The sequence below is a fragment of the Protomyctophum parallelum genome, assembly GCF_964188405.1.
Source record: "Protomyctophum parallelum genome assembly, chromosome: 21".
In the NCBI taxonomy this organism is placed as follows: domain Eukaryota; kingdom Metazoa; phylum Chordata; class Actinopteri; order Myctophiformes; family Myctophidae; genus Protomyctophum; species Protomyctophum parallelum.
In genome coordinates this window covers 33,867,527-33,880,701 of record NC_139713.1, presented here as the reverse complement: position 1 = coordinate 33,880,701, position 13,175 = coordinate 33,867,527, and the positions used below count along the sequence as shown (strand labels likewise).

At 42.9% G+C, this 13,175-nt stretch overlaps 2 protein-coding genes across 2 annotated transcripts; one reads left to right on the top strand and one right to left on the bottom strand.

Annotated features, from left to right (window-relative positions):
* Window positions 1-4,241: 4,241 nt before the first annotated feature.
* On the bottom strand, window positions 4,242-8,839 carry LOC310878789 (SH3 domain-binding protein 2-like). Its single transcript, XM_083793182.1, has 5 exons — window positions 8,740-8,839; window positions 7,492-7,547; window positions 7,334-7,406; window positions 6,935-6,994; window positions 4,242-5,918 (listed from the first exon to the last, which is right to left on the bottom strand). Coding segments are annotated over exons 2-5 (288 nt in total). The 5' UTR covers window positions 7,494-7,547; window positions 8,740-8,839; the 3' UTR covers window positions 4,242-5,765.
* A 2,210-nt stretch (window positions 8,840-11,049) lies between these two features.
* Window positions 11,050-12,864, top strand: LOC310879166 (nuclear factor 7, brain-like). The gene has a single exon (XM_083793614.1). It carries the CDS (start codon window positions 11,311-11,313, stop codon window positions 12,733-12,735), a length of 1,425 nt encoding a protein of 474 aa, XP_083649740.1. The 5' UTR covers window positions 11,050-11,310; the 3' UTR covers window positions 12,736-12,864.
* Window positions 12,865-13,175: the final 311 nt, after the last annotated feature.

The following is a 13,175-nucleotide window of genomic DNA, read 5'->3' as shown; positions in this document are numbered from 1 at the left end:
GCATATGTAAATCTTTCCCCTTAACCCATTTAGGACTGAAATGTAATGTTGCTATTAATCTGAGTTCCCAGAAGTTTTATTTTTCGCCACTAGGCGGGCGAGAAAGACCGTATCCCTGTGAGGGAAGTACCTTGCTCAGAATCTGAGCGGACACTCCCCTTTCCGGTCTGAAGCACTGTGCATACCATGAAAATAGTCCGAAGGGAATCCAATTCCAAATTGAATTGTAGTAGGCCACCACCGCTCAAGGAGCAATTGTTTCCCTTCCGTCTTTAATATTTAGATGTAGCGCCCACTCCATGTGGAACCCGCCCCTGTCTTTTGATTCGCATTTCATTTGAAACGCAACGCACTGGGCTACACCCCTGCTGCACAGGATCTGAGGCCAATTTTCCTAGACTATGTTGCTATATACTGTGTAGCAACCAGAACCCCAGAAGGGGGTAAGAGAGAGTATACCATACAAGGAAAAATTGAGAGAATAATAGTTTCCATTATGACAATTGACATTTAACCACTTGAAACCCAGCATGACCCTGGTCTGATTGTGAACTAAATTAATTGGCTTTCCTTATACCTCTCCAAACTCGTATGTGCCTTCATCCTTTTTGATGTCATGTATAAGCAAATCAGGCTTCAGTGTAGTTCGTCCTCTTAAAAGGGTCTCTTGGGAAGTCCTGAAAGATATGAGCAGATTATTAATATCATTGATTGGCACAAAGCAAGTCACTTCTCTCATCTCTCAAATCCTCTCTTTGCGCACGATCATTTCCAATAGAGGGTATGCGCATGCATAAAGTGAATGGCAGATCGAGTGGCAAAGTGAATTTAATGTTTAAAGTAATTTAATGGAATCAAATAGGACTTTTCTGTGTGGATGTATGGGCTGTCAAGGCCAGAAAGTAGTTTTTTGCCACTCAGTAGGCATTCCCGCAAAACGTCCTGGTATGATGATGATGTCACCCTCTATAACAAATCAACCTGCCGATATATATTGGTTTAGTCGATTTATCAGCAATATTTAACCTTTTTTACGACATCGGTATCCTCAGTTATGTAGCCGATGTGTCTACATTTCTTTTTACAACGTTCAACATGGCGTCCCTATTTTTAGACAAAACATTTCAAAAATCTGGCGTCGGCCAGGCTCTATACAGTATTCTTCTCTCATTATCACCTCCTAATATTCTGCCCCATCAACTTACTCTGCCAGATGTCTGCGCGTGTTAACCCATTCTGAACGGGCACCCATTTTGGTGTCAGCATCATGTCATGCTTTAGCTATTTAAAAATAGCAGATCTACAAGCTCATATCGCGCCACCGAGTGGCGCGATACGAGCTTGTAGGTCTGCTATTTTTGAAAAATCGAAGACACTTTTAGAATCTGATCTCAGGTCAGAATGGGTTAATAATGAAACTGTCATGATGTAATAGACATTTTTAGAATCTGATCTCAGGTCAGAGTGTGGTAGGACTGGGCCAAAGTAGTGTGGAGAGCAGAGTGGAGCCGCCCTCCACTCATGTCTGGACCATGGTGGGAGGGGTGATCAAGAGAGAGGGGGAGGGGGGGATAAGGAAACTATATGAGTTAGAGACCATCAGACCAATTGTAAAAACAAAAATGAAATATTTTTATATTTCTCTTAATATCGTAACACACTGGACAAATGAAGTATGTCTTCACATAAAATGACTTAATTCAACTGCCTGATGTTTAGTCATAAGACATCCCAAGACAACGGGGCCTGTCACAATGCTTACTTGAAACATGTCAAAATACATGAAATAGACTGGCATTGGCCTACTCATCGGCACAGATGCTTCAAAGGTATTGGAATAATGATTAATTACCAAGAATACAAAACATTTGTCACCCAACATACCAGTATTATAGTCATTTTGCTTGCATGATGCCTGCTTACTGACACTAACATATCTCCGTGTCTTTAGCACCATTTTTCTGCTACTCACGGTTGAAGGCTATAGCTTTCTTGGCAAGGTGGCCGGCGTCGCTGGACCCGACGGTGGTCCATGGTGGGTGGAGGTGGGTGGAGGTGGGTGCACTTTGTCACCTTTTTTCACCCCGGAGCTGTTTGCATGCCTGTAGGTTAGGATCAGATATTATTATTAGTAGTCAATCGCAATTCAATCTGACAGATGCATCAAGTATGACTACAGAGATAATGGTGCACCAATTCGGGTGAGGTTTGGACCAAATATTTTTGTCGAGGCAAAATGAGTGTGCCTGCAAAGTTTCACGCAGAGCGGTCCGAAGGTGCCAGATATTAGCTGCTCACAGACACACATGATGGACAGGGGCAAAAACATTGTTTCTGGCCTTCAGCCGTATGGCCTGGCGGAGACAATAACCAACAACAACCAAAATGAATAATCAACATAACCCTCATCATCATATTCAGTCGCACTTCTGACATTAAGGTTATGTAGGCTACAGATGGGGGCTTCAGGTGAAGCCAATAAATAGTATTTTTGTATAAGAAGCACTTTTTACCTTTTCTCTTCTGCCCCGGATTTGAATGGGGTTTCATGCTCAAGGGCCGCGGCTTTTACCATTGAACTAATTGAATTGAATCTTGACCATAGTCAGAATTGGTGTCAGATCCTGTGTCTAGGTGAGACATGACCTTTGACACAATCTAAATGTCTCAATAGAAGAGCAGGGACACAAAACACATTATTATACTGTATTAACGTGCACTAACATACAGATATGACAACATTCAAATGTATATAAAAATGTTACACAAGTGAGGCTTTAAATCAACAACGTGCTTCACCAAATGAAATGATAGCCAACATCCATGATATCCAGAGACCTTCTGAAGCATCATTAGGGGTGATTTCCAGGAATCAATGTGATTGTCATTTTGGTTGATGAGGATTGGACTGCCCGTCTGAAAATAACTCCCTTAACCCATTCTGACCTGAGATCAGATTCATACGAGGTTTCCACTTTATTATTATATACGTTATATAGCCGTTAGAGCTATATTATTTATATTCATGCTGTATTATATGTGGGTGAGATTTCTTCCATTCTTTGAGAAAATATCCTCAATTAAACAATGAAATATGAAAACCTAGATCTAGAAAAGTAGGCTATTCTCTTTATACAAGTGTCCTTGATAATTAAAGGTCAATAAAAAATAATAATCCTTTAAACTGTTTATTAATTAGCCACATGGACATGAGAAACAACATAAGGAACCAATGATTATTTATGTAGCAACATCACATAAATGTTTTTAAAAGTCACTTAAAAAACAAACAGAAATAAATTAATTACAAATAAAATTACATTGAAATCATGATGTTAAAGTAATTACTAGTTTGGCACAGTCTGTCATGCTTTCTTAAAGGGATCGTGACAAAGAAATTGCACCCAAAAAACATTCAGTCGAATTTCTGTGGTCTGGGGTTTTCTGGCTCAAACAAGTGATCTGATTTGCCTGTGGACTGTGAGGTAAGATTTCTCACAAATCCCATATGACAAGAATTTGCCAGCAGATGTCACTGTTGAGGTATTTTGCCTGTTTGCAATGCAGCTCAAAAGGTTTCAGAACACACAGAGAAAACTCCAGACGACAGAAAATCCACATTCAATCCATGTTCAAAGTTCAGGGCGTGTGGGTGTAATTGAGGTCATAGAACCTAAAAGAAAAACGAAAAATATAAATAAATGAAAATTAATGTCATTAAAGGTGCAGTGAAACGGAAATGTTGGGCATTTTATTTTGACTCTCACGTGCAGTGTCGTTTGTAAACAAAGTGACAGAGACGTGGGGCAAATCCAGGGGATTATTTCTAACCTATACACAACCTATATACAGATTTTAGCGTGATGATTACGTTTAAAATGAGTAATACACTGTTTGGATGTAATCTTGAACGAGATTAAAAACAAAGACAACAGAGACAAAAGAGTAGTTCTTTCATCAAAACCAGCTGTGTTGGAGCCGGAGGACAATGAAGCATGGTAATCAAACTGGTGAGCTTCATATTTTATTGGCTTTTATTGACGTGGGCCTCGACACGTCATCACGCAGCATGTTTTCGTTTTCAGGAAGTCATTAAAATATATATTCTTATGGACTAAAAACTCACAAATGAGAATTTGCCCATTTTCTTGGCATCCATCGTTAGGTAGGCTATGCCCCAATGATGACCACGGATATGGTTTTTCATTTCACTACACCTTTAATGAATGAGTCCATATAGGAGCTTTGTCAACAAGTACTGTTGAAGAAATGCCTGGAGTCGTCATGTCTATAAAGGCAGCACTTGAGATGTCGAGAACATAATATTCTGAAATGTTTGGTTAATTCATTGCTGAGCTTTCCGTCAGTGTCAGTGGTCTAATTCAGCTTCATAACTCCCACAAAGAAACCTTTCACCTCTAACATCTAAACCAGTGGTTCTCGAGCGTTTTCATACAGTTATTGGAACCCCCAAACTGATATGTATTTAGCTGTGGACCCCCATCACAAATATGTTGTGTCCGGGACACCACACACACACACACACACACACACACACACACACACACACACACACACACACACACACACACACACACACACACACACACACACACACACACACACACACACACACACACACACACACACACACACACACACACCTAAATTATGTTTCTGCATAGAAGGTCATTAAAGTTAAATTCCTTACTTCACCGACGTGAAGAATTCTGATTCTCATAGCACAACATGGGATAGTTAATACCTGATATCCCGTGTATTGGTAAATTGCTTTCCTCCATCAATACATGTTTGTTTGAGCTCCGTCAGTCACATGTAGGACGTCCTTATTTAACCAGGTACTTTTAAAGTGCTTCCTTCTTCAGTTTGATCCTTCATACATCCCACTAATACTTCATTCATGTTGCTTTCATTTGGCACCACAGCACCCCCATGTGGCCAGATAACGCATAGCCTTTCAAGTTCAGTTAGAAGTATAGTCAGCAATTGCATGGGCATGGCGGTAATGTGGCAGTAATTGTCATGAGTTTGATGTTACAGCACCTCAGTGTGGTCAAATACCGCAAATACCCAATATTTCCTATTATGAGTGATGGTCGCCACTTCTTAAATTTCTTCATTGAACAACACTTGTCAAAAGGGCGGTATGAACTAAAAAGCAAAGAGTAAAGTGTTTGCAGTAGCTTATTATGGCTTGCCTCTTTCACAAGCGGAATGTGTTCATCATAGATTCAATGCTGGTTCCTTCTCTCCGTTTATCTTAGACGTGCAAATGTACAAAAAGTACAAAAGGTTAGTTAGTTAGTTTGTTTTGTTTCGTTCCTTCACAAATAACAGTTTTCAAGTCCTGTAGATATGTTACTGGCTTATTTTACTTGATCCATTAGTAAGAGTGTACACAGTGTAACCAAATGGACCCGTAGTACTACGGGGTCCATTTGGTTACACAGTGCAAACTCTCAGATTCTACAGTGTGTCCTTGTCGTCGTTTCTGTAAGTGGAATGGTTTTGCCGGTGTCTTACCAGTGTCACATAACCACCAGACTTAGGCTCTGACTTGGAACCTTCAAGGAACGAGAGACAGAGGCCGGCTCCAAAAACTCCTGTCGGCGGGATCTCCAGTCCAGGCAGACACAGAGAGACTGTGAATGCAGCTGGCCGCCCCCTTGTCGACGGCCTATATGCCCTGGTAAGGGTGTCAGGCATAAGTAAGTAAGTCATTCTACAGTGGGGGTTGGAGGGGGTCACCTAGGCTGTACACGAGGTTGTATGTAAGGTAAGTACGGTTGTTGTAAACAGAGCGAGCCGTGGTTGGGCAGAGGGTGGCTGTAATAGTGTTCAACCAGCACATCCAGAGACGGGAACTTGACGTCGCTGTCCAGGAACACCGCATCCTCCTGTGTGGCACCAGAGACACGTAGTCATTAACAATGAACCCATGTAGGACTGAGGCCAAGTCATCAATGGATGAAATATTATTCAATATAAAATTAGCAATATATTTATTATGGTTTGGCGATTAATTGGTTCTGCTTTTTAGGTACTCTGATCAAGCGCATCAGTCTCAACCATAGGGACTCCCCCGTACCTAAACAGCAGATCCAAAACGACAGGTGGTAGCTGGGGTGGAGGAGGGTGAGCAGCAAAGGTTTAAGCAGACAGCAGTGCAGCAGTATCAGTGTGCAGCAGCAAGCAGGACGAGTAGTGCAAACTTCCAGTTTAAATAGCCAGTATGAAGATGGAATGAGTCTGTGATTGGATGAAGTGAATCATGAGAATGACAATGTGATGCTGAGGCGGCCCAATGAACAGCCGGCAGCAACTGCACTGAGTTTCCTGACTGAACTTGCTCTGTCTGTGACAGGCGCGACGCTCATTTTCTATGTCAGTGATTCTCAAACTCTCAAGGACCCCGCCAATAATATGTAATTGGCCGCCGAGCCCCATCTGAAAGACCTGAGGCCAATTCAAGAATCACCGTCTAAATCCTGACCACAGTTTTCTGAAAAACGTCTATTTTTGATTCAAATTATAACTTTTTTTAAGCATGCTGCTGTATATCGTGGAAACCTTCAAAAACTGTCAGTGTTGGAAGGTCAGACTGTAGGAAAGCTGAGAGGGAGACAGTGTAGGGGAGACAGACGGTAGGGAAGTCGAGAGGGAGACAGTGTAGGGGAGACAGACGGTGGGAAAGCTGAGAGGGAGACAGTGTAGGGGAGACAGACAGCAGGGAAGCCGAGAGGGAGACAGTGTAGGGGAGACAGACGGTAGGAAAGCTGAGAGGGAGACAGTGTCAGAGAGACAGACGGTAGGAAAGCTGAGAGGGAGACAGTGTCAGAGAGACAGACGGTAGGAAAGCTGAGAGGGAGACAGTGTCGGAGAGGGAGACAGTGTCAGTGATTTTGTTTCTTACCTCCTCAAACATCCTGTAGTTTCTGGCTTTACCCTTACTCTCTTCCCAGACTACCAACACCTGGTAAACACAGAGTGAAAACATACCCATTATAGGTTTTTTGTTTGTTTGTTTGTTTGCAAATCATACAAAAGTACAATGAACCCATTAAGACCTGATGCCCATTCTACAAATGTTCTCACCCATTTTCAAAATTCTACTTTCAAGATCTTTCAAAAAAATGCATCGTGGGACAAAGTCATGTGCTGGGAGCTTGTAGATCTGCATTTTTTATGCTAAAATAAAATAAATAATAACAGATGCTTTCCTGGTATTAATTAATTCGCTGAAAATGGCAGATCTACAAGCTCACAACATGTCGCTCTGTGATGCAGTGTAAGCTTGAAGATCAGCTATTACCTTGGGTGTTTTAGTGCCTTTCCTGATGGCATATAACCCGTCCCGCGGAGTGTTGGGACACTTTAGGAACAACCTGCAGAGGACATCATCATTATCATCATCATAGTCAAGGGACAATTATATTATTATTATTATTAGCTAATAAAATAAAGTCTTACATTTCCACATCGCCAGTGTCAGTTGTGTCGATGAAAACAGATGCTGGTAGGTGAACCTGCAGATAAAAACATACATATATAAATAAATAAAAGATAACAAATTCAGACAGAAACACTCACGTGAAAGTAGCTTGTTCTATTTAATGCAATAAATGGAATACAGTTAAACTTGGAGTTAAAGGTTCCGCTTTGGGGAGGGAGGGCGAGATCCATTTGAGCCGACCGACGCGGCGGTCGGTAAGTCCGGCGGTGGGACTTACCAACCGACCACCGTCCGACTGGTCGGTGGGACTTACCAACCGACCACCGCGTTTATTATTATTATTAGACATTACGCAGCAGCTCGCACATGCATGCTGGGTGGAGAGAGAGAGAGAGAGAGAGAGAGAGAGAGAGATAGAGAGAGAGAGAGAGAGAGAGACTGCGTGTTAAAAACCCCATTGTGGGGAAAAGGAACTCGATCCACGCATGCACTTCTCAGAGTGATTAGCCTACTAATGATTGACACGACCATGGTTTTACTTTTACCTCAGTAAAACTATACCTAAACCTAACCCTAACCTTAACCTCAGTAAAACTATACCTAAACCTAACCTTAACCTCAGTAAAACTATACCTAAACCTAACCCTAACCCTAACCTTAACCTCAGTAAAACGATACCTAAACCTAACCTTAATCTCAGTAAAACGATACCTAAACCTAACCCTAACCTTAACCTCAGTAAAACTATACCTAAACCTAACCCTAACCTTAACCTCAGTAAAACTATACCCAAACCTAACCCCAACCCCACCCTTAATCTCAGTAAAACAATACCTAAACCTAACCTCAGTAAAACTAACACAGTGGCTGGGGGGCGTTTCCAAGAGCCCTGGCGACCGCCGCGTCGGACCACGGACCGACACGTCGGGCGGCTCAAATGGATTTGGCCCTTGCTGGCTTTGGGAGATGTTCTTTATGTCGCAGCAGCATGCTAAGCAAAATCAGGGAACATCAGCAAAAGCCCCATAGGGATACAATAGTAATACATAAGCAAAACATTGGTTGGCGAAGCAATAGGAAGTCGGCTTCCGCCGCTAGTCGGATCGGCCCCTCTTTGCCCAGAAAAGCACAGCGCTCTTTGAGGCTGTACTGTCAGTGTACAAATGGATGCATGAACACTTTGAACAGTGAACACCTAGGAGTTTACTGCACAAACTAAACACCAGCATAGAAGGGTACCTCAATATTACAGTAGCGCTACCTACATTTTCATAGTCTTCATCGGAATCTTCCTCTCCGCCACGCTTGGATTTGGGTTTTGTCTTCGCCTCGTCCCCCAGCGTACGGAAGCTCTGTCCGTCGCCAGATGCCCTTCTGAAGAGAATTCATGATTTAATATATTTATCGGTGTGTGATAATAATTCATATTCTTGTATATTATGATGTGTATTGTAGGTCAGTGGTTCTCAATCTCTTTCATGTCAAGGACCCCCAAATTGACACTTATTAGCCTGCGGACCCCCATTAGAAAATATATGCCAAGGACCCCCATAAGATGTTTATGGGACACGAGAAAGGACCCCGAGTTTGACATGCATCAGGCTACGGACCATCATTTAATGGCATTTCTATCTCTGGGACCCATGTATATTGTAAAATCACTATTAATTTAACTGAGAGTGTACAAATGGAACCGAATTAACCTGTTTCTTACTTACAGACAAATAAGGGTCAATTTAGCTGGGCAAGGACCCCTAGGGGTCCACCACATACAACCACTGTTCTATGTGGTGCTATATACCGCATACATAGTGTGGTATGCGATCATCAGATACATATTGTCGTATGTGAGCTACTATTCGGAAATGGCAAGATATATTACAAGATATTATTTTCAACCGATTCTGACTCATTTTGAATTTGAATTTTGAACACAATGATTCGGGCACGTACGGGCACACATAGACATCAAAGGCGCTCAAGCCCATGCCCTTTTACCCGTCTGCACAAAGTGCCCTCTCCAGACCAAGAATGCAGCTTTTTACTAGTTTTACTAGAAATGCCCCCTTTTCCATGCCATACCAGAAGGCAGCGTTCAAGAGATTTGACTTTTCTTTACAGTCCTGAACTTCAATGCAGTAACGTGTCGCCCTCTGTGTAGAAATCTATGCCATAAGGTTGCATCTCCAGAAGCTTGGTTAAACCGCACCGAAAATAGCCGATCTACACGCTCACAATAACGTGTCGCACTCAAAACAGTTGGCTAAAACGTGAAACGGCCCGTTATAACTGCACCATGAGCCCCATTTGAAAAATGTAGGGTGGTCCTAGTGGGAACGTGCGTGCAAAGTTTCACTGCAATCAGATGCTGCGTTCATGATTTGAGGCCTACATGTACAAGTAGTGAAATGTTAATGTTGCAAGATCCAAGCTAAATACTTCAATAAGCGCGTGATAAATGATTTATTACGAGGCATCGTTTCCACCAGGCAGATGAAAAATCATAGTTAATCTAATAATAAATGTATATTTAACTGTTAATACCTGCATAATAAACAGTTTTAAGATTAAAGCAACAAGGGTTGAACAATGACATGGCTATTATAAACAATAAATGGTAAATTTATATAGCGCTTTTATCCAAAGCACTTTTACATAGATTGTGAATTACATTCACCCATTCATACACCGATGGCAGAGGAAACCATGCAAGGCACCAACCTGCACATCGGCAGCAATTAGGGGTTCAGGCTAGGGTCTTGCTCAAGGACACTTCAGCACAAACTCTGGGTGAGCCCGGGATGGAAAACTGAACCTCATGGTTCCCATCCGGCCATTCCACCGGCCACTCTACCCTTGAGACACTGCCGCCCTAATAATACATTTTAAAGCTTGAATTAATGTTCTTGAACAGTTTATAAAATGTAAAGTTAATCATAAGACCTTATACAAGTCTTAAATAACAAACACGCTCAACATTAATCTATTGAGTTAATAGTTTCATGAACAATGCTATTAGTACTACTTCACCGCAATACAAATTCATAAGAGTTGTATCAGTATGTTTCACCATGCAGGCAGGTCTGCCTTTTATAATCAAACATGGCACACTGACTGCACGGATTGGTCACACGTGGGACATCATTTCTGTCTGATAGACCTGTAGTAGAATCTTAAAAATACACAAAGAAAATGCAGTTTGTAAGAAAAAGTACACACATCATGCCTGTATGTTGTCAGAGGTTGTTGTCTGCGATCCAGAGGGCAATTAGTCTAGTCTCTGATGTGATTGTTTTGTTTTATCTGACTGGAGCTACAGTACAGTACTTCTACTCCCGCAGGCGTTTTGTTAACTCTAGTCTGACTCTGGCTCCACTAAGGATGCTTATAGGGCTCTGCTACCATCATGTGTTGAATGAAGGTACTGCATACGAAAGGCGCATCCATTCCGGCACTGCATGGCACTGACTGCTGTGTGTTTGTATTTGTAGTCCCGCCCCTTGCCAAACTCGTCTGAGGAGAATCTTCAAAACCAGGAAACAGAGGTTTTTATTCTGCCGTCGACACGCTATACATTGCAGACAAATAGACAATAATAGATTCTAATAGTAGACCAAACAGGCAGCTTCCAGTGAGGGAGGACAGGACATGTGTTTCCACAGCACAGGAGTGACCCAAACCGCCTGCTTCTGATCTCTGTCAGTGTCAGGACTGTCAGCTGATTGGACATTAACAACCAGGATTCAAAGTGAAAGTAAACTTCAGATGACATTCTAGAGGAGGGAGTGTGAGTTAATTCCTGTCTTGAACAGTGTGTTGTTGCTTTAAGAGACGAAATGGCTTCCAAGCTGTGTCTTTCTGAAGAGGATTTTTCCTGTCCTGTGTGTTGTGATATCTTTAAAGATCCTGTTGTCCTGGCATGTAGCCACAGCTTCTGCAAAGCCTGTCTGCAGAAATGGTGGAGAGAGAAGCAGGTAAAGGAATGTCCAGTTTGTAAGAAGATTGAAGTAAACCGTCCGCCCTGTAACCTGGTCCTGAAGAACCTGTGTGAGGCCTTCATACAACAGAGACTGTCAGTGGGTCCGGAGGATCTCTGCAGTCTGCACACCGAGAAATTAAAACTCTTCTGTCAGGAATGTAAAGAGCCAGTGTGTGTTGTGTGTCTGCATTCACAAAAACACACCAAGCACCGCTTCAGGCCCATCGATGAAGCGGCACTGAACTACAAGAAGGAAATCCAAAAATCACTGGCGCCTTTACAGAAGAAACTGACAGTCTTTAACACATTTAAAACAGAATTTGAGCAAACGGCACGGCACATTAACATCCAGGCCCGGCACACAGAGAGGAAGATCAGGGAACAGTTCAAGAAGCTTCGTCAGTTCCTACAAGCGGAAGAGGATGCTAGCGTTGCTGCGCTGAGGCAGGAAGAGCAGGAAAAGAGTCTGATGATGAAAGAAAAGATCGAGGTTCTGAACAGCGACATCACATACATTTCCACCGCAGTCGGATTCGTAGAGAAGGCGCTGCGAGCTGAAAACACAGCATTCCTGCAGCAATACCAGACGGCATACGTAAACGTCTGCTCCCTTAACCGCAGCCACAAAATGCAGGCACAGCCTGTCCCGGGAGCGCTGATAGACGAGGTCAAACACCTGGGTAACCTGTCCTACAGAGTGTGGGACAGGATGAGGGACGTGGTCTCCTACGCTCCTGTCATTCTGGACCCCAACACTGCCCGTTCACAGCTGATCCTGTCTGACGATCTGACCAGCGTCAGACGTGGAAAAACATCAGAGCGGCTCCCCGACAACCCCGAGAGATTCGACCACTGGTACTGTGTCCTCGGCTCCGAGGGCTTCAACTCGGGGACTCGCAGCTGGGAGGTGGAGGTCGGAGACAACACACACTGGGACCTGGGCGTGGTAGCCCAGTCCTGCCAGAGGAAGGGTGTCAGAGGGGGTAAATTCTGGACAATGAGGTTGGGTAAAGGCCAATACACGGCATGGTGGTCCTCCAGAACAGGATGGTCCCCCAGAGCAGGCTCACCTATTGATCTCTCCGTGAAGGAGAAGCCCAGGAGGATCAGAGTCGAGCTGGACTGGAAAGGAGGAAAGCTGTCGTTCTCCGATGCCGATACTCACACTCACCTACACACCTTCACGCACACTTTCACTGACACACTCTTCCCATACATTTACACTGGTCATACTGTCCCTATCAAGGTGTTACCGCTACAGGGAAGGTCAGCGTTACTCTGAAACCAGGGCCATACTGGCCCCATTCAATGGTATGATAACGGTCAAATCCGCTGCTGAAACAATGTACATGATGATGATAAATTGAAAACTGAGATGATGATTTCAAGATATTCTGCCCTATATCTTGCACCACCCCTTATCCCTAACCTTATTTGCCATGTTTTACTATTTTAAAACATTTAAAAATAGTTAAAATAGCTGATCTACAAGCTTACAACATGTCGATGTAGAATTGGCTAGTTTAACTATTTAAAAATGTTTTAAAATAGTAAAAAAAAAAAGGCAAATAAGTTTAAGGGTAAGGGGTGGCGCAAGATAGGGCCCACTGTCTTTAACAATGACTCCTAAAGCAACACTCTGATCTGTCATGTTATCAGCACATCCATATGCTGGTGCTGATGTCAGTCACGTTATGGATCATCTGTTGTTTTGGTTGGGCA